The 19,651-nt window shown below is 61.8% G+C and overlaps 2 protein-coding genes across 6 annotated transcripts in view; both read right to left on the minus strand.

Moving 5' to 3' along the window:
- Positions 1-118: 118 nt before the first annotated feature.
- SLC25A34 (solute carrier family 25 member 34) lies at positions 119-4,743 on the minus strand. The gene is made up of 6 exons (XM_060141355.1): positions 4,639-4,743; positions 3,762-4,601; positions 3,078-3,143; positions 2,825-2,977; positions 2,326-2,460; positions 119-1,656 (listed from the first exon to the last, which is right to left on the minus strand). The coding sequence occupies exons 2-6, from the start codon at positions 4,179-4,181 to the stop codon at positions 1,474-1,476; spliced, it is 957 nt and encodes a 318-aa protein (XP_059997338.1). The 5' UTR covers positions 4,182-4,601; positions 4,639-4,743; the 3' UTR covers positions 119-1,473.
- A 1,922-nt stretch (positions 4,744-6,665) lies between these two features.
- PLEKHM2 (pleckstrin homology and RUN domain containing M2) overlaps positions 6,666-19,651 on the minus strand; it is a 37,365-nt gene continuing 24,379 nt past the window's right edge. For 4 of the 5 annotated variants that reach the window (XM_060141344.1, XM_060141342.1, XM_060141340.1 and 1 more), the window contains 15 exons: positions 19,184-19,370; positions 17,797-17,856; positions 14,527-14,755; positions 12,192-13,037; positions 11,812-11,881; positions 11,563-11,653; positions 11,135-11,199; positions 10,713-10,801; positions 10,035-10,167; positions 9,606-9,796; positions 9,179-9,244; positions 8,293-8,452; positions 7,789-7,968; positions 7,590-7,706; positions 6,666-6,942 (listed from right to left, as the gene is read on the minus strand). In XM_060141344.1, the coding sequence (XP_059997327.1) occupies positions 6,805-6,942; positions 7,590-7,706; positions 7,789-7,968; positions 8,293-8,452; positions 9,179-9,244; positions 9,606-9,796; positions 10,035-10,167; positions 10,713-10,801; positions 11,135-11,199; positions 11,563-11,653; positions 11,812-11,881; positions 12,192-13,037; positions 14,527-14,755; positions 17,797-17,856; positions 19,184-19,370 (2,622 nt within the window). In that variant the 3' untranslated portion in view covers positions 6,666-6,804. The remainder of the gene's footprint in view (positions 6,943-7,589; positions 7,707-7,788; positions 7,969-8,292; positions 8,453-9,178; positions 9,245-9,605; positions 9,797-10,034; positions 10,168-10,712; positions 10,802-11,134; positions 11,200-11,562; positions 11,654-11,811; positions 11,882-12,191; positions 13,038-14,526; positions 14,756-17,796; positions 17,857-19,183; positions 19,371-19,651) is intronic. The other variant, XM_060141341.1, reaches the window with a different exon arrangement.

Below are 19,651 nucleotides of genomic sequence, written 5' to 3' on the forward strand. Positions count from 1 at the left end.
GGGGCTGGCTCGCCCCAGTTCTTTTGGATCCTCCTTTCTCAGACCGAGGAGAGCGAGCCAAGGGTGTGGGTTCGGGGGTCGGGAGACTGAGGCTGCCAGCAGAGGGGAGTCGTTGAAGTAGACAAAATAGAAAACTTTATTGGTTTGGAGTGTGCAGCAGGGCTGCCCCTGGGGAGCAGCGCTTTGCAGACATGGGGTGTGGCAGGGAAGGTAGTTCAGGCTGCTTGACCTCTCCGCCAGTCCCGCCCCTTCAGGGACTCAGCATCCACTTCTGTAGCGCAAAGGTCGGTGCAGGCCTTAGGAACACGCCCATGGTGGGAGGGTGGGTGCAGCGTGGGGAGAGCGCCTGGGAGGAGGCCGCCCAGCTCTGCTACCTTGGGCAGGTCACTTCCTTCCCCGGGACCTGAGTCTGCTCACCTGAACAACGGGCACCATCAAGCGCTACCTTCCAGGACTGTCGTGAGGATCTGTGCCAATGTCCACAGTGCTGGGCACCTAGGGGACCCTCGGTAAAAGCCCTCAGTTGATGCGCTGAATTGTGTCCCCTCCCCCTCCCCAGGTTCATCTATTGAAGTTCTAACCTCAGAATGTGACTCTTGGGGGTCCTAAAGAAAGCAATTCTCAAAGGAAGTATTGATGAGTAAGTTAACATGCGGTCATTAAGGGTGGATCCTAATCCAATATGACTGGTGTCCTTATAGGAAGGGACTAGGACACAGACACACAGAGGGAAGACCACGTGGGGACATGGAGAAGACGGCCATCTGCAAGCCAAGAAGAGAGGCCTCGGAGGAAACCAACCCTGCCGACATCTTGATCAGACATCTGGCCTCCAGAATTATGAGAAAGTAACGTTCTGTTGTTTAAGCCACCTGGTCTGAGGTCCTCTATGACGGCGGCCCTGGCAGTCTAGCACAGACGATGACATTACGGCCTCACGGTGCTCCCCAGGGCCTCCCCACGTGTACAGTGATCCCTCAGGGGCACCCCAGCACCCACGGTCCGGGCTCTTGCCAAGGGCACAGGTCTGGGCTGGGCAGAGCTGGGTTCTCTGCCCCTTCAAAGCTGTGTGGCTGTGGTCACAGCACTTCACCTTTCTGAGCCCCCGCTTCTGAACCAGTAACAGGGCATTTCACCGTCTCCTACTGTGTGAGGACTAAGCGATCTGGCGCACGTAAGTGGCCCAGCTCGTGGTAACGTTCACACCCTGAAGCAGTTATTATAACAATGGGATAAGGTTACCCAGGACAGAGAGGGAAGAGAAACTTTCTGGAGAACAGAGTGGGTGGTGATTCAAGGCGGATCCGTTGGCCCTGGGTGGGCCACGGGGCTGGGTTGACCACAGCTGTCTACACTCTCCCCGAACCTGCGGCAGGGCCTGGGCCTGGGCGGGCTCCTGGACGGCCATTCCCAGGTGGAGCAGGCCGTCGCTTCCTGCCAAGGGCACGGCTGTGTCAGGGTGAAGGACGCCGCCTAGCTGCCCTGGTGCTGGGCCCGCCCGGCCAGTTTCCGGAGCTCATCCCAGAAGAGCATGCTGAGGATGGTGTGGGGACCCAGGCGCAGGTAGGTGGGGCCCAGACCCTTGTAGAGCGCCAGGGGGCCCTCCTGCCGCCAGATCTTCACCAGGCAGTCGGCGAGGCCGCCATACAGCCGGCCCTGGGGACAGACACAGGGCAGACATCACTACAGGTGTCGTGGGGCCCTGGCTGACACAATGGGGTGTGTCTGTATATGGGCTTCTGTGGCACATCAGAAAGGGCACTCCCCCAAGCTCGGCAAATCACATAACAGTAACCCTTCGGGCTGTGAAAGTTAAAAAAGGGCCTCTTCCTCCAGGCAGCCACAGCCCCAGGCCAGGCGCTCAGCTTGGTTAGTGGCACGCGGGTGGATTTCACCGCTAACTCAGCCCGTGGAGGGCACCTCTGTGTTCGGCACACCTTGCACCAGTGTACGTGATGGCCCCTGTGCACCTGTGAGGCTGGGGGCTCAGGACTCGATTCCAGTTCAGGCTCCCCCACCTACCGGCTGCGTGACTTCAGGCAAGTCACTTGAGCTCTCTGAGCCTCAGTCTTCTCATCAGGAGAATGAAAGTTGTTGTGAGGACAGAATAGAATCCAGGTGTGAAAATGCTTAGTACGTGCCTGGGACATAGGTGTTCAGCAAACAAGCCGAATTAGTGTGTGTGTGTGTGTGTGTGTGGCACACTTCTCCGTGTCTCTGGCTGTGTGTGTGTGTGTGTGTGTGTGTGTGTGTGTGTGTGTGTGTGTGTGTGTTGGGGGATGCTGTCCAGCTCCCACGCCCTCCCCCACTCTGTCCCCTGCTCACCCTGCCCGCTCCGTCCACAGGCTGATTGTACAGCCGCGTGCTGACCACGTCGAAGGGGGTCATGACCGTGACCACAGCTACGCTGCTGATCATGCCGCCGGCCAGGGCCACGAGCCAGCTGTCCTCTGGGAGCCACTGTGGGGACATACAGGCTGCTGAGCCCTGTAGTGCCCTCCCCCCCTCCCCCCTCCCCCACGTGGCGCCCACCCCATCCTCTCAGCGCCCGGGGGCTGGAAGAGCTAGGGAAAGGGGGGCAGATGAGGCCCCTCCGGCCACTCCCCCCCCGCCCCCCACCGCCCTGAGCTCCTTTAAGCTGGAGGGTTCACTGCGGACTCTCCACTCTTGCTGGACCCGAGGGCCAGAACCACGGCCCTGAGGGCAGAGTCAGGGCCCTCGGCTTCCTTAAGGGGCCTGTCACCACCCCCTGGGCTTCCCTGCGTGGGGTCCAGCTGGAGATGTGGAGGCGCGATAAGGGGCACGGGTGCCCCCCGCTCCTTACCTGTTGCTCCTGCACCCAGGCCTTGGCGGAGGCGAAGGTGGCCAGCTGAGCAGCCGAGCCCACCATGACCCGTGGCACGGCCCCACCCACACCCTGCCACAGCCCCGCCAGGCCCCGCTGCCGCCAGATGGTCCCCAAGGCATCCAGGACGTTCTGCAGGGAGAGGGCACAGGGTCACTGGGCGGCCCCTGCCCGCCCAGGGGCCCATCCAGCCCACCCAGCCGGGGAAGCCCCGGGGAGTGACGGTCCCCACCTGGTGAGGGTGCTGGTGTCCCACAGCCATCGCGGCCACCGTCTGAGCCTGCAGCTGCGTTTTGACCTGTGAGAGCAGGGGTGACACAGGGCCTGGGGCTGGAACCTTAGAAGACCCTGGACGAGCTGTGCGTGTTGAGGGCACCCCTCCCCGGGCCCTGACACCCAGACCTCCCTGAGCCCACACCCGCAGCCTTGGGGGGGTGTGTGTGTGGAATAGGGTTGGAGTCGGCTTGGGTCTGCATCTGGTTGTGACCTGGGACAAGTGACTTAACCTTCTCTCCGCCTGTCTGCTCACCCTTGGAAGGCTGCTCTGGGGACCAAGAGAGATGATGACTGTAGCACGCAGGCTAGGATGTGGGGCCCTCTCTCGATGGAAGCTTTATGCTTAACTTGCACAGGGCATGCAGGAAGACAAATGACCACGTGGCCCTGAGCTAGCACACCTCCTGCCACCCTCTGCCCCCTCCCCCGGCTCAGGACCAGTGGGGCGGGGGCCCCAGGGGAGCAAGGTTCAGGGCGAGGCCCTGGTGCCCTGGACCAAGGGGCAGATTCCAGGCCTGGGCAGGGATGTCCCGGGGAGCAGCCCCACCCCATCTGCTCCACGGAGGCCAGCCCAGGAGGCTGCAGAGCCCCCATGGGAGCTGGGTCCCAGGGTGGGAGCAGATGGAGACAAGGCACTCACCAGGTAAGCAGGGCTCCCCACGAAGGCTCCCAGTGCCCCTGCCACAGCGCCCGCGACCACGGTGCCACCCGGCTGCTGGGCGAGCCCGGCCTGGCATGCCAGGCTGTAGCAGTAGAAGCGGACGCCGTTCATGAGGCCCTGGTAGAGGAGGCCGGCAGCCAGCCCCTTCTGCAGGCCGCACAGCCCATCTGCACGGGCCACAGCGACGACGGAGGCCGCAAAGCCCCGGTAGCGCCGAGGATAGGTGCCCCGGGCCTGCAGCTCCCCCTGCTGCTGCAGCCGCGTCTTCACCACCTCCAGGGGGTTGGTGAGGACACAGGCCAGGCGACAGGCCGAGGCGCCCAGCACCAGGTCCGCAGCTGGAGCCCCCGTCTCCTTGGCCTCCGGGCCAGGGGCCGGCTGTGCCCGTGCCAGAGGCATGGGCACGGGCCCTGGCGTGGCGGTGCTTAGGCTGTCTTCACTCCCACAGGGCCACAGGGCTGGGGATCGAGGGAGCCTGGGGCCATGTCTGGAGGGCAGAGGTCCGGTCAGAGAGGCCGGCTGCTGCCAGGCGGCCTGCTCTATCTCAGGAGTCCACCTACTCTGCTCCTTCCGGGGAGCCTGGGACACGCCCCCGCCGGCTCTGGACCAATCCCAGCTTCCTACGTCCCCCACACCTCCCTGCCGGGGAGGGCCTGGACCCTGGGATCTGGGGGAAAGGTCACCTGGGCCCCAAGGGAGACACGGGGGGGTGGGGGTGGGGGGGTGGGGCAGAAAGTGCCAATGAGCCAAGACACCTCCTCCCGACCCTCGGGTCCTCCAGCCTCCCCTCTGGCCCCGGGCAAAGCGCTGGTGCCCAGCCTTCCCTCTGGCCCCGGGCAAAGCGCTGGTGCCCAGCCTTCCCTCTGGCCCTGGGCAAAGCGCTGGCGCAGCTGCCCTCCCTCGGGCTTGCCCAGTCCTGCTGTAGCTCAGGGCCCTGGGCAAGAGGCAGCTGCTTGGGAGGCTCCTCTCAGCAGCTCAGCAACGCCCCCCCCGCCCCGCCCCCCTGCCACTGTGTGCCGTCCCCTTTCCCGGCCTCAGTCTTCCAGTCTGGCTCCCACGGACTGTGGTCCCACTGCCAGTGAGAGCAGAGGGCTCCGGAGTCGTGTGGAACTGATCTGGAATCCCAGGAGCGGCTATTAGGTGTGCCCTGGGCAAGTCAGTTCCTTTCTTTGAGCTTCGGTCTCTCCATCTGTAAGATGGGAATGTGGATACCCACTGCAGAGGTTCTTTGGAGGATTACAGATGTGTGAAGAACGCCTAGCACAGTGCTTCACTCGGTAATAGGCGGCCCACATCCCCCCCTGCCTGGGGGCCCTGGGTGGGTAGGAGATGGAAAAATAAGGGCCACTGTGTCTCAAGGAGTGACCTTGCAGCTTCGGTCGCTCACCTGGTAAGGACTGGCCCCCTAGTCCTGCCCCTCCTCTTGGTGGGAGCTGCTCCTGGGCTGTGGTTCTCTGGAGCAGAGGCCCAGGCGTGGGAATGGACCTTTGTGCCTGGTGAAGAGGGACCTCCCAGCCCTGGGCACTACCGTCAGGTGCCAGGCTGCTCAGGTCGGGGGCCGGCACCACCTTGTCCACCTCGGCCTCGGCCCCATGGTACCTCTCTCCTGCCAGGGCCACCCTGCGTCACCCAAGTCCCAATCAGAACCAGAGGCAGGGCCGCCCTGCCCAGAACCCCACCTCTGTGGCCTCCACACCTGCTTCTTCCAGGTGGCCACCCCTTTCCTCCCAGCTGTGAGGCCCTGGAGGCTGCAGTGCTGAGGGGCTTGAGGGCTGCAGAGCTCCTCCTAGGCCTGGCAGGCTGGGCACCCTCCGGCCAGCCCCGGGGTAGCAGCTCAACAAGAGGTCTTGGGGACAGCCTGGATTCTCCCGGCTTGATCCCGAGTGGCCGGCACTCAGCCCCCAGAGCTGGGGGAGGCAGGGCAGGCAGGAGTGCCCTGCCCTGGCAGTGTAGCCACGGCCTGGGACTCGAGCTGGTGGCTGCCCTCCCCTGGCCACTGCAGGAAACAGGAAGGAGGGCAAAGGTCCGGCCAAGAAGCTCCCAGGGCCCGAACTCCTCCACTCAGTGAGTGCTGGGGGGCAGCGGCCAGTGATCTGGATCCCGGTGTGGGCACAGAGCATCTGACGGAAGAGCATTTGTGGAATGAACGAGGAACGAAGGGCCGAGTGGCCTGAGAGGAGGTGCCGGAGGTCCCTCACCTCCACCCTGGTCAAAAAGGGCCAGTGACGAGTCTTGGCAATATAACATGTCTATTTTATTTTAAAAAACAAAACCCAGGCCACCTGACCCCTTCCCCCAGAGGGCCCTCTTGGGAAGGACCTGGCTCCAGCCAGGCAGGGGACACAGGCTGGTGGGCTTTGCTCCTCTCCAAGCCCTCCTCCCTCCCCTTTGCTCCTGGCAAAAAGGAGATGGCCTGATCCCTGGGTCCTACAGGCACTGCCAGGTTTGGAGGAGGGGAGGCAGGGGGCCGTGGACATGCAGGGCCTCCTGGTAGCCAGGGAGAGCCATCCCGGCCCCCTGCAACCCCCCGGGCCCTGGAAGGCAGGGAGCAGTGTGCTTGGGGATGGAGCTAGTGAGGAGAAGACATGCACTGAGACCGCGGTGTTCCAGCTTCCCTCCCAGCCGGGTGAATGTTCAAACATGAACAGGGATGGCCAGGCACTCAGAGCCCCCAGGGCGGCCTAAGCCTCTGCCCGGGCCCCTGACCCAGGGGAGGAAGAGGGGCTCCTGCCCTCTGAGTCCTGCTCCCCTCGTGGAGTGAGGCGGTGGCCCCGGGGAAGGGGGCCGTGCATCTGCAGAGCCCATAGGGCTCGGACCCTCTGCCCCCAGCACTTCCCAGTTGCCACCTGCCGGGCAGGAGGCCCAGGGTGCTGAGCACCCGTTCTGGGTCCCTGGGAGGGAGACCTTGTCTCAAGCCCCTCTCGGTGGTTCTGCTGCCCGGGAACCAGGGCGGGAGCCTGGCCCCAGCAGCCGCTCGCGCGCCTCCCTCTCCGGCCCCTCCAGGGCGCCCGCCAGCTCCGCCTCAGCACCAGGGGTCCCGGGAGGCTCTGCCCCGGCACAGGCTGTCGCTCCGCTGCCAGGCGCTGTGGATGAGGCTCAGGGCGTCCTCGAACTTCTTCTTGTTGGAGGCTTCCTGGATGGCCTTGCGGGGGAGGTCCACCTGGGTGGGGCGTGCAGGGAACCTGAGGGCTGCACCGAGAGCCCCCAGGGAGCCGAGGGGCCGTGGGGTTCCCCCGCACCAGGTGTAACCTTGCCCTGAAACTACATCCACGCTGCTGAGATCTCCTGCTCCTCAAGGAGGGGCTCAGGCCAACGGGGTGCGGCTCCCTGAGCCGCCTCCTTCCAGGGAAGGCCCCGGTTCTCGGAGGAGGGGGCTGGGGGTGGGGCCGGGAGGCGGGCCGTGGAACTCCGCCCAGGGCTGGTCCGGAGCTTCCACGGGGCAGCCCGGCACACGCTCAGACTGCGATCTGTGCAGGCATTCGATGAGGCCCTCTCAGCCTGGTGCTGCGCTCCATGCCCCCATCATCCGGGCACAGCTCTAGCCCCACCGTAAGCGCTTAATGCCGGCTTTTTCAGGGTAACTGAGAAGGTCAGGAATGGCGTTTCCTGGGCTCTATGCTTAGCTTGAGCCTCACACTCACTGGGAGGCAGGGTCTTGCCCCTTTGGTTTTACACGTTCATGTCCATCCCAGAGCTCCTAGTATGGTGCTGCCCCAGGCCCCCAACTCCTGCCTCGGTCTGTGCCGTGCAGGGGCTCCTTTCCCTAGGGAATGGCTCCACTCCGCAGGGGCCTGGGCAGCCGGGTACCTGGTAGATGGTTTTCCACCCGGAGTTCAGTGCAGACAGGAATCGGTCCAGTTCAGATGTGCAGCTCAGGTAAATGACCCAGGGTGGGAGGGGCTGCTGGCTGTCCTGGGAAAACTCCTGGGGAGAGCGGGGGCCTCAGGTGAGCAGACACAGCGCTCCTTCGTTAGGGCCTGCCTCCATCGCCCCCCACCCGACTCACCAAGACACAGTACTCCTTGCCCGGTTCAGTGGAGACGGTGCTGATGTCGGCCAGCTGGGCGGTGCCCAGGGAGCGGAAGAAGCTGGTCTGGCAGTCCTCGTGGCACGTGAAGAGGCGGTCATCCGTGATCACCAGGCAGCAGGGGATGCAGGGGCTGGGAGTTACCCCCTGGGGGATGACCTGAAGGGCACCAGCAGGGCGGAGGGGAGAGGCAAGCTGGAGCTCTCCGGGGCTGGTCTGCACCAGGACTCCCCGCGTCAGGGGCCTGCCAGCCCCTCTGCCCCTCCCTCCAGAGGCCAGGAGTACAGGGGCCGACAGGGGTGATGGTGGGAATGTCAGGCCACAGGTGGCCCTAACCTCCAGGGTTCACTCCTGGGCTGGCCCCTGGAAGTCCCATCTTGGTCCTCAGAGGCCGCTGCATGACTCGCATGGGCTTGGGGAAGGGACCCTGGGGACCCGGGGTGGGGTTGGGAGGTGGTGAGCGGTGGGGCAGGAGGCCCTCACCCCTTTGGACACGGCCTGGCAGAGGTGCTGCATCCAGTCAGCCATCTCAGCCTCGCTGCTGGCGCTCAGCTCCAGGCAGGGCCGGTCGGCGAGGATGACCTGGAAGGCGTGGGGCCGGTCCGTGGTGCTGGATCTCCGACAGCCACCGCACTGCTCCCCCCTGGGCCAGAGGTGGAGGGTGAAACAGGAGCAAGGGAGCAAGGGGGCAGGGGGGCGAGGGGCACGGGCGGAGCCCCTGGGGTTCGCCTGCCCCGGAGTCCCGAGGGCTGGAGGACACCAGAAGGTGGGCCAGAGCCCTCCGGCTCGAAGGAGAGGCGCAAAGTTGCTGGGCAGCCCTGCCCCTTTTCTGTGTAACACCTTTTATCCACAGTCACCAAGGTTCGTCTAGATACCTGAGCAGGGCCAGGTGAGGGCTGAGAATCAGCTCCTGGCTCCCGCCCTCTCGGAATCAGTGCACATTCATTCCTGTTCCTCTTACAGGCCGATGTTTCCTCCAAGCGCGCGCATGCGTGCGTGTGTGCGTGTGCGTGTGCGTGTGTGTGTGTGTGTGTGTGTCCATCCTCCCCATCAGGTCAAGCACTTCCCAGGGAAAGGACCGCCTCCCCTATCAGATCGGGGGACGCCTCCCCTACCTGCTGGGATCCTCTCCAGGCAGGAAGCTCCTCTTGCTTCCCCCCCTCTCCCTGTTCACCCAGAGCTCAGCAGACCCCAGGGCACTAAATGGGGGTGGGGCCGAGGGGGGGTGCTCAACTGACAGGAGGGAGAGCCAGTTCAAGCCAGGGAGGACGGGAGCCCTGAGGCTCAGGCCCAGCCGGAGCCTTGACCTTCAGGCAGCGACACAGGCCCCGACACCTGCCCGGCCCCTCCCATTGCCCAGGACACTCACCCCATGTTCACTGAGAGCAGGGGGGTGACATCAGTGCGGTCGGGGTACTGGTAGAGGATCCCGTTGCTGCAGGGGGCACAACGTGGCAGGGGTGAGGCCTGTCCCAGGAACTGGGGGCCAGGTGGAACAGATCCCAGGGACCCCCACAAGCTGGGGCCTGAACCCCAGAGGCCAAGGAGCCCGGGGCCTGCCTTCTACGGCAGGGAGGGTGGAGGAAGAACTGCAGAGGCACAGCAGGGAGCGCGTGCCCCCAGCCCTGGGGACAGCCCCGGTCTTCACCTGGGGCCTTCTGGGCTTCCCTGGGCCCCAGGTGGCTGGCTCTACAGAGAAGATCTGGGATCCCAGGGGATATCTGCTCCAAAGCCCTTGACAGGGAGGACGCTGTCCCCCATCCCAACCTCCAGGCCAGAGCTGCGGGGGCTCCCACCTGAGCACCACGAAGCACGTCTTCCAGTGTTCCTTGCCCAGGTAGGAGGTGCCCGCCTTGTAATGCAGCATGCCTTCTTTGGTGACGGCACCCTCAGGGGGTGAGCAGTGGCAGGGGATGCGGCCCAGGGACTCATCCTGGGGGTCCTGCCAGTGCACGAGCCCGTAGAAGCACACAGAAACAGTGGTCGCCTGGGGAGGGGGCAGGGGACAGAGCGGTGAGGTCTGGGCCAGAAGCAGGAGTGGCCGCTGGCTGGCGGGGTCCGGACACACCCCAAGTGGGGAGGGGGACAGGCCGGGAGGGAGAGCCCCTCCCAGGTGGGTGATGGAGAAACGCTAAAGACAGTTATTTGCACCTATTTGCACCTCTTGACCCTAATACCAGGGCTGTCATCTCGGGGACGACACCCCCTCCTCCCCAGGTGCTTACGTCACACTTAGATTCCTGGGCCACAAATTTGGCCAGTGCCAGCTTCTCCATGGTGGCATCAGTCAGGACGCTGGGGTAGGGTGGTTCCCGACAGCCCTTGATCATGGCTGACTTCAAAGAAGCCAAGAAGAACCTGTACGCGGAGTGGGGTTTGCTGTCAGAGGCCTGAGGTCCCCACCCCTCAAAGGGACATGGCACAGTCCTGGGGACTTCCGGCCCGAAGGGGCCACAGGATCTTGCGGGGAGGACCTGGCTGGGACCACAGCCCCGGGGGGCGGGTGGGGCAGCGACGTGGCAGCAGTCCGAACTGCGGCCGGGAAAGGCCTAACCCTTCCCAGCGGCCGAGGGGTCTTGGGTTGTGACCTCAAGGGAAGCAGCAGGACTTGTACAAAGACCTGATCTCAGGACAGTTTCCGTATGGAAGCACAGGGGGCACGTGCGGCCCCAAGGCCCCGCAGCCGGGCTTGCGCTTTCTCTGCTGTGGGGATCACTCCTGCCGGCCCCCTTCCTCTCTGTGGGCCACTCAGGGTCTGAGGGCACCCGTCGGTCAGTGTGCCCATCACCTCCCTGCTTCTCTGCCCTTCGCACCCCACTTGCCACCCTCCAGCCCCAAGGGCGTGGCCAGGCCAGTGTCAGATGCCGATTCGCCAGGCCTGCAGAAGGGGGCGTGTCACTCACTCGGCCAGGGCCACGTCCGCCGTGTCCAGCAGAAACTGCTTCCTGCGGTTGGTGCACACCAGCTTCACCGTCTGCTGGTCGAGGCCCACCTGCCAGAAACCACACCCTCACATGCACACGGGGCTTGGCCGCAGCTGCCAGAAGGGGCAGCCGGGGCCAGGTTGAGGGCGGGCTGGGGAGGGAGGCAGCGCACTCTGAGGTCACCACAAGGTGGGGAGGGATGGTCAGATGCACAGCGGAGGAAGAGGTACCCTCAAGCCTGCTTCTTATCCCCGGCTCAGGTAGAGAAGCTGCTCAGAGACAAGAGCTGGCACCCACCCCCGGGGCTGAGGCAGGGGTCAGCCTTGCTCTGCAGGTCTGAGGCGGGGCGGCCCGAGGAGCCCTGCCCTACAGGACACACCAGTCACGGAGCCTGTACTCACCGACACGTAGTCAAGTTCATTGTAAGAAACAGCCTCTTCCACCAGGTATGGCTTCTCTGTGGCCCCTGAGAGAGGAGACCCCAATGTCTATTACCCCCAGTGGCCTCTCTGTCCTCCCCCTGCCCCATTTTCTAAGACCTTTTCTCCATGAGGACCCGTCCTTGCCCTGCGATCTGAAGTGGCGAGGTAGGAGAACGACATGGGGTGCTCATGGAGGGGGGCCCCAGGCTCATGTGCTGGGGCAGCTGGGACTGCTGCCAACCCATTTCATCACCACGTGCCAGGCAGCACTCTGTGCTCTTCAGCACTCTGTGCTGATCAATGACACTCAGGGCGGGGGGCGCGGGGAAGGGAACGAGGGCAGCCGTCAGCCTCATCCTCCACGCCCCTCGGCAGCTGCCCTGGCCTAGCCTGGGGGCGGCAGGCACCTTTCCGGAGCAGGTAGACATAGCAGTCTGTGAGCAGCACGTACAGCAGCTGCAGGTTGCCCTCCATGTGCCCCGTGCTCATCCGGATCATCTGAGGGGCCGAAGCACAGGGGTCAGGCACTGGGGCCCCGCCCTGCCCCAGACAGCCCGCTTCCCCTTCGGAGCGGGAGCGGAAGCGGAAGCGGCGGCCCATCCGGCCTCGCCCTTGCTGCGCGGGCTCTCGCTCCGTCTTGAGATCCCGGGACTTACTCTGAAGAGCTGCTCTTCGTTTTCTCGGAACACGTGGATCATGAGCAGGAGTAAGTGATTGTTGTCTACCCTGTGGGAGGGGCGAGCGCAGGAGGGCGCGGTGTCAGGCCGGGCAGGGCCGCGAGGGGCCGCACCGGTGCACACGGGCGACACACATGCACGGGGCCGAGGCAGGCACCCCGAGGTCTCATGTTGGCAGCGGCTCCGCCCCCCACCAGAAGCCAAAGTGAGGGAGAGGAGGACCGCACCCCCCTCCTCCCTCCCAGCCCAGGCTAGGTCTTCCGGGAGTCGTGCTTGGTGTATTGGGAGGGCAGATGCCCAACGTGCCCTGATCGACGACAGGGGCATCTCAGGCAAGCGGCATAGACAAACTGGCTCACCTGAACTCTGCCGAGTGGCTCATCTCCGAAGGGCTCCCCTGCCCCTCATCCACCCCAGAGTCCTCGGCGCTGCTCAGACAAGGGCTGGGCTGGTCTCGCTTGAGTTGGCAAAGAGTTTCCTGGGTCCCAGGCTCCTGCTCAGGCACAGGTCCCTCACCGACCAGGGGCAACCGGGTCTCCAGCTCCCGGGCCTCTGGCTCCTGCGTCTCCCCCGGGGTGTCCTCTAGGGGCCGAGGCGCCTGTCCCGGCCCTCGTCCTCCTCCCTCTTCTTCTTGGCCAGCAGCCGCAGGGCTACCAGGAACATGCAGCGGTTGGCCAGGCCCTGCAGGGTCATGGTGGCCGCCACCTGATGCAACAGTACTTGGACTCTCGACGGTAAAGCGGTAGAAGTCCATTGGGGCTGGAAGCCCCTCACTAAAGTCGCAAAATGGCGGCCTCTCCGGGGCGTCCCCGGGAGAGCCAGTCCGAAAGGACTGGTTGGGGGGCTCGACGTGGGAGCACCAGGTGCTGGGGTCCAGCTGCCCGTGGAGCTGATCAATGACCTTACTCAAGGGCTGCCCCAAGCACTCCATGGAGGTGTCCTTCATCTCGGGGATAAGCAGGCCCACCTGGCCGGGCTCTGAGCGCTCGCTGCCCTCGGCTGTGCTGCCGGGCCCCTCTGTCTCCTCCCCGGCGGAGGAGAGGGTCTTGTCTGGGGAGACCCGCCCGGGGCCTGGGCTGCTGACGAGGGTGTCACCACTGCCCCGCCTGGCACACGTGTGCTGGGTAGAGACCGGGTGGAGTGGACTTGCTTCCTCATCCGATCTGGGCTTCTTCTTCTTGCCAATTTTCTTCTTCTTGGTGACCCTGGATGGTAGTGATGGGGAGAGGTTTGAATCTGAGCACCCCAGTACTGAGGGCAACGAGATGGGTTGGGTCCAAAGAAGTGATCTGGGACTTCCTTGGTGGCTCAGTGGTTAAGAATCCGCCTGCCAGTGCAGGCGACATGGGTTCGAGCCCTGGTCTGGGAAGATCCCACATGCTGAGGAGCAACCAAGCCCACGAGCCACAACTACTGAGCCCGTGTGCTCCAACTACTGAAGTCCATGGGCCTAGAGCCCGTGCTCCGCAACAAGAGAAGCCACCGTAATAAGAAGCCGGTGTACCGCAACGAAGAGCAGCCCCCGCTCGCCGCAACCAGAGAAAGCCCGCGCGCAGCAACGAAGACCCGATGCAGCCACAAAAAAAAAAAGATCATTTATAAAACAATGTCTTTCAAAAGAGGTGATCCTGGGCGAGGGACCTCTGAGAGCACAGCCAGAGCTTCAGCGGTCCCGGGCAGCACTAGGCGGGAGGCCGGGGGCCGACAGCAGCTCAGGCCCCAAGTACTTCCCACTGCCAGCAGAGGCAGGGCCAGCACGAGGGAGGCACAGACGGCAGCGGCCAGAGGAAGCCCTGAGCGGGTCCTGTGAGTTCTAGCTGATGGTACCACTGGGCTAGCTGTGCTCTAGGGAACAAAAACAGGCCATGGCTGGTCAGAGCAGTGGCCCCCTCTACTCAGTCTCCCCCTAGGATGTGGGCAGCCGACCCTGAGCTGACCCTCCTTGCCGTGTGGGGTCATTAGGATAATTCAAAAGAATCAAAGCCTTCTGAGCTCAAACTCCTTGGTTCGAGTTGGCTGAAGTGGGCCTGGCTAAGCAGCCCTGGGTCTGAACCACTCAAGCTGCTCTGGACTCCAACCAGCCTGTGGGAGCTGGACTCCTGGCCCCAGTCACTGGGGAGCAATTCCCCCACCCTGGGCCGGCAAGCCTCTGGGAGGTCTGACGTGCACATCTTCTTATTCAGGGTGGAGAGACTCCAGAGCAGGAGCCAGGGAGGTCAGGGAGCCGAGGAGGCTCTGGGCCAAGAGTTTCCCAACCTGCCACCCACCTCCTCCTTCCCTGTTACGTCCCCAGCAGTACGATGAAGATGCTCTTCTTGCAGCGAGCCATGCTGAACTAGAATTAGTACGAATCTCAGAAATTGTGCTCTAATGTCCAGGAACTCCCTTGGAACGAAGTCCAGGCTGAAGGTGCTTTCTGGATGGACCAGACAAATGCCCCAGCAGTCTGGGCACGGCCCCAGAGGCCGGCCATGTTGATGCCTGTGTCACCCATCTTCCAGGCTCGGGCCCTCTGTTTCCTCTTGATCAAAGAACTACTGAGCAGGGGTGAGGTACCTAGTCTCCGGGAAGATGCCCAAATGCCCTCCGGGGGGGAGAAGGTCCTAGTCTGCGTGGACTAAAAAGTGATGCTAGGAGTGGACAGGATGGACACCAGGACACTCACCCAGCTTCTCGAGGCCCCTCCCCACTGACCTGATGACCTCGAGCTCTGTGCAGGTGTCTGGCAAGTCCGGGGTATGGGGCTCCCCCTTCTCCTGAGAGGCAGTGTGCACAGGGGTGGTGTCGGAGGAGGACACGGTCTCTGCCTGGTCCTCATTGAAGGGGTTGTGGCGCTGGGTGGGACTCTTGGTGGAAGCCTTGCTGCTGGCCGGGTCCGAGGCAGTAGAGCGGGGGCCACTGACAGTGTCTGTGAGGTCTCCATCTGGGAGAACAGGAAACACGAGACAGCCCGTCAGACACCAGCTGGGGACCACAGGCCCCCAAAGCATGCCTTATCTCAAGAGGGAGGCAGGTGAGTTCTTTTCAGGGAAATCTGATCGGGGTGGCCTTGTTTCAGGAGTAGAAGCCCCAGGCCAACAGGACACGGGATTTGTGCTTTAAGAGCAACTTGGAGGAATGCCATCACCACCACCACTGGGCCCCCCTGCCCCCGAGAGCTCACAACAATGTGGCCAAGTTTGAGTTAAGAGCTCCAAGGTTAAGCAGCCTCCAGGCTTAAGCCCCTTGGGGATGGTGACCCTGATGCCTCAGAAGATGGGCTGCACACCTCTCAGCTTAACCTTAGAGCCTCCTTTAGCGCCAGACACCCCCGACCAGACTGAGATACCCAAAGCCCTCTGAAGGGTCCCCCACAGTGGCAGATACAAAGGAACAAAGGAAGAGAGAAGAGAGCCAGGATCAGAGAAAATGAGGGGTACAGAGGCTGCAAGGCCAGGATAGGGTCCAAGGGTGAAGAGCGAGGGGGAGGGGCAGGAAGGAGGACCCAGGGCAGAGAAAGAAAGGTGCGCAGAGCGGCTGCCCCTCGCCGCCACAGATGCCTTGTGGGCCCTTCTCCTTCGATATCCCACCGGGCACCCCTTTAAGGCGGGTGCTGAGAACTCCATTTCATCCAAACCTCAGCCTGCCTACTGGTCCTCTCTGGGCACACTCTCTCCCAGGGCTCCCCCCTGGGAGATGACGCAGCCCCTCTAGAGAGGAGCTGGTTTAACGGCTGCCCTCACCTCCAACCGTCCATCCCAGGTCACTGGAACGGGACACAGAGGGGAGGGAGTGTCAGCATGAAAGCACACAGGGTGTTTATCCAGTGGCAGATGGGAGGCCGCCCATGCTGGCAGAATAGCCTGGGTGACAGTTAACGGCAAAGCACACAGGATGTTCACGCTCCAGCTGCAGCTCGCACACATCTTGCTGGCCTTTATCTGCCAGAGGAGACGTGGCAAACATGCTTCCCACCCTCAGCCTCATCTGGAAGGGCCAACCTGCTTAGTGGATCTCGGAAACCACTGGGCAGCTGTCTGCTGACGCAGCACATCATCAAAAGTACACTGTCTTTTAATATAAGGACAAATGAGGGGGCAAAAAGCAACTCCCAGCTCTGCCAGAAAGACACTAGTGAAATATGAGACTGTCTTCAGATGTCCAGGGACCCCAGCCAGAACCCTGGTTCTCAGACGCAGAAAAGCCTGCCCTTCAGCGTGAAAGAAGCCTCCTGCCAAGCCCACGCGTTCCTGGTCCAGCCCGAGATGTGCGGTTACATCCCCCTTGGGGAGGGGGTCCCAAGAGGTGGGCAAGCAGACCATCGGACGTGGTGGGGGTCAAGGCTGGGATACCCACCAGTTCTGGTTTTTCTCTGGCTGTGCTGCACAGCAGCATGCGGGATCTTAGTTCCCCGACCAGGGATCAAACCCGTGCCGTGCCCCCTGCAGTGGGAGCGCAGAGTCTTAACCAACTGGACCGCCAGGGAAGTCCCTACCCCCCAGTTATGTAAATGAGCCAAGGACCGTGGAAAGGCCTCCCCAGTCCCCACCCCAGGGCCCAGAGCTGCCCTCCTAATCCTGCTCTCCTCCAGGTCTGAGGAGAAGACAAAGCCTCCCCAAGGAAGCTTCCAGAACCGGCTCAGGGAGTCTTCAGTGCTCTAGGGACTCAGGAAAGCAGGAGATGGCTGCTGGGACAATCTCAGCCCGCCCTGGAGCCCGGCCCGGCCCGAGCAAGCAGTGTGACTGGGCTGTTAGTTCTCAGGCCACAGGGAGCTCTGGAGGGCTGCAGACGAGGCTCAGGCCCTGCTTGTCAAGTGACTGCAACAGGCAGCAGGCAGCTGGGTCAGGAGGAGGTTAGTTGTTAGGGGGGAGGGGGGCGGAATCAATGCCCAGCATGTGCGCTGCGAGAAGAGAGGCTGAAAGGATAAATGATGTTGTTATGATGGAATTCTGGATTTCAAGCTAATCTTAACTTAAAACGGGGGACTCTTCCATGGTACTCTGTTGGCCAGATGACATAATTTATTTTTCCCAATGCGATATCTTCCCTCTAACTTAAGCTACTGCACACTTGCGTTACTTGGGAAAAGATCATCTATCAGATGACCGCTCTGACAACACGGGGCTCAGCTCCGAGCAGCAGGGAGAACCGCTGTCCCGCGGCTCTGGGTGACCAGTCGGCACCTCCTCCTCCAGAGGCTGCCACCCTGCCCCCATCCTGGGTGGAAGTGGCCCACAGGGCAAGAGGCTGTTTAGTAAGGCGGGTCTGGTTATGGCCTCAGCTTTAAGGAGGAAGGATTAACCTTCTCAGAAACATGCCCTCTGCTTGGAATGATCCCAGGAATCCTCATGACTGTTCTCGAGCCCAGAAGTGGCGTCACCAGCAGAAAAATGCCCAAGCATTGCTGCCACCTAGTGGACAGGGTGGGAGGGTTGACAGATTTTATTTTAGTCGGCCTTAAAACTTCAAAGAGAATCTCCCTAGAGGGAGTTTCAGTCATGCCAGGGCAATTTCCCTCATTTGGACCTCAATTCTCTTTCAAAAACACCCGAGGGGAAGCCATTAAGAACAGAATCGAGCCCCTCTGCCTTTGCTTCCTGATGCTTCTGATACAGAAGCGCATCTGACCTGAATAGGAGCCTACCACCCACATGGTCAAAGGCAGTGTTTCCCTGCGCACATCTGGTGCATCGACTGGCACTGGAGTCAGGAAGGGTGATCCCTGTGTCCCCGAAACGCAGACACTTAGTGACTCCACAGGGCCACTGCATAAAGGCAGGAGTCCTGCCCTGGGAGAAGGGGTTGGCCTAGGACTCAAGGTCAAGTTCTCCTACTGCAGAATTCCATCTACCAGAACACCAAACTTGGCTTTATTATGATCATTGACATTATTATAAATAATGAGCTGATTTTCAATCATGCAGCAAGCTTGGTATGGAAACATTGCAAAACAGGAAAAGAGGGTAACAGCGGACTCTGTCCCACCTTCCCAGTCTGTGCTGGGTACAGACGGCACTGCTGGAAACACATCTCCAAAATCATAATCTATAAAAATGAGGGACAAAACTGAAGATTAGAAACACAGGCAGTGGAAGGGCAGGGAGGGTGGGGGCAACAGGGTGGGAGACATTGGGAGAAAACAAGAGAGGAAAAATTAAACTTTCTACATTTTATCTGACAACATCAGGGGAACTTTGAGGACCCCAGCTCCTTCTCAGCTCTGGTACTGGCCCAGTAGCCTCTGACCAGCTAGAAAGACCTGGGGGCAATCGGTTCCAACCCCAGAAGGACATGGCTCCCCTGTAGCTAACCTCCTTTCTTGTCCCTGCTTTCCTTCCCTCCACCCCCAGCAGCTGAGATGAGGTGGGCTCAAGGGGACACTTCTTTCCCTGGGCAATCTGGCAGCTCCCTTGAGGCCTGTCCCTCCGGCTTCTGGCGGAAGCCCCTGAGCCCAACCCAAGGAGACTGAGCTGCCATCTCCTGCTTCTACAACGAGCGACACAGGCCTTGCTAACAGCGAGTCTATGTCCCTCCCTGGGACATAGCGCCACAGCACAGGCAGAAATAAAGAAAGAAGAAGGTCAAGGTCTCAATGTTAATGCAATTGTAGGGAGTCCCCGGGGCTGAACTTGTGCTTGGAGTCCCTTCCCTGCAGGTGGGGTGGGGTCCCATAAATGAAGAGCTCTGGTCCCCACAGGCGACGAGGGGGGGGAAACAGCCAGTTTTATTAGATGAACACGGAGGCCGAAGGTTTGGAAGAAATCAGGCTGTTCCAACCAGTTGTTGGACCAAGATAACAAATGACCTACAGGCGTGAGGACGTTTTCAGTCTTTGATGGCATGAGTGTGATGAGTGTGAACACCTCCAACATGCTGGCAGGTATGGGAGGGACTCGGAAATCGATGGACCCATGGGAAAGGGGGGCGAGTCTTCCTCCAAACTTTAGACCCATCGGGTCCTCCCTCCTCCTTCTAGGGGTCGCTTATAGACTCTTTCCACCTAAAATCGAGGGTAGGATGAACTCCCCCGAAGTGGGTGGCACTCAGCCCTGGAATGTCAGGAAGAGTTTCCAGACTGCCCTGCTAATCCCCCCGACCTCAGAGAACGGCCCTGGGCACATGGCTACAGGTTTCTGGAAAAGGGTCTGACATTCGTAAGATCTCACTTTGGCTTTTTACCCCCAGTATCAGTTTTTGAGCCACCACAGGGACTCTGGGGAAATGAAGATCTGGGAAACGACTGGCCCCGTTTAACTCCGAATTTCCACCACTGGACCAGAACCAGCCAAGAAAGACTCCCCTCAGCCAGGCTTACGCGGCTCCAAATCCGTTTCGCCACAGAGCCCGGACCCTCCCCGCCCCGGGCACTCACCCTCACTAGACGGGGCGATGGCACTGTCGTCCCACTCCAGGGTGGTGGAGGTGACGGAGTTGAAGGAGTTGAGGGAGAGGCTGTCCGAGCCGTGGACCGAGCTGGGGAGGCGGTCTTCAAAGTCCAGCAGGTACTGGGGTTTGTAGTAGTCAGGCATGTAGGGGGCCAAGTCTAAGTAGGGGGCGTCCTGGGGAGAGAAGGGGAGAGGCAGGCTTGGGTGACGGGAGGCCTGGGTGGGCCCAAAGGCACGGCCTTCCAAGGATCTGCCTTCACACCCTCCCAGGTGTTTCTTTAGAAATCTATGTCCTTAAGGTGCTAAATCCAGAAATAAGCTGTTCAAAGGAGGACTGTGAACGGCTGTGGTTCGTAAGGCTGTGGACTTGGGGCCCAGAGATGACAGTGCCCACTGGGCCTTCTGACCCTCCTTGACCTCTTGTATATTAGAGTCGCTCATTTGCTCCAGTTTCT

This window comes from Lagenorhynchus albirostris, chromosome 2 (assembly GCF_949774975.1).
Source record: "Lagenorhynchus albirostris chromosome 2, mLagAlb1.1, whole genome shotgun sequence".
Taxonomy (NCBI): Eukaryota; Metazoa; Chordata; class Mammalia; order Artiodactyla; family Delphinidae; genus Lagenorhynchus; species Lagenorhynchus albirostris.

Excerpts from the sequence above, each read along its gene's own strand:
- SLC25A34 (XM_060141355.1), bottom strand. The coding sequence starts at position 4,181 with ATGCCTCTGGCACGGGCACAGCCGGCCCCTGGCCCGGAGGCCAAGGAG. Across the intron at positions 3,144-3,761 it reads TGGGGAGCCCTGCTTACCTG|GTCAAAACGCAGCTGCAGGC; the intron begins GTGAGTGCCTTG and ends CTGCTCTCACAG. Across the intron at positions 1,657-2,325 it reads CTGTGGACGGAGCGGGCAGG|GGCCGGCTGTATGGCGGCCT; the intron begins GTGAGCAGGGGA and ends GTCTGTCCCCAG.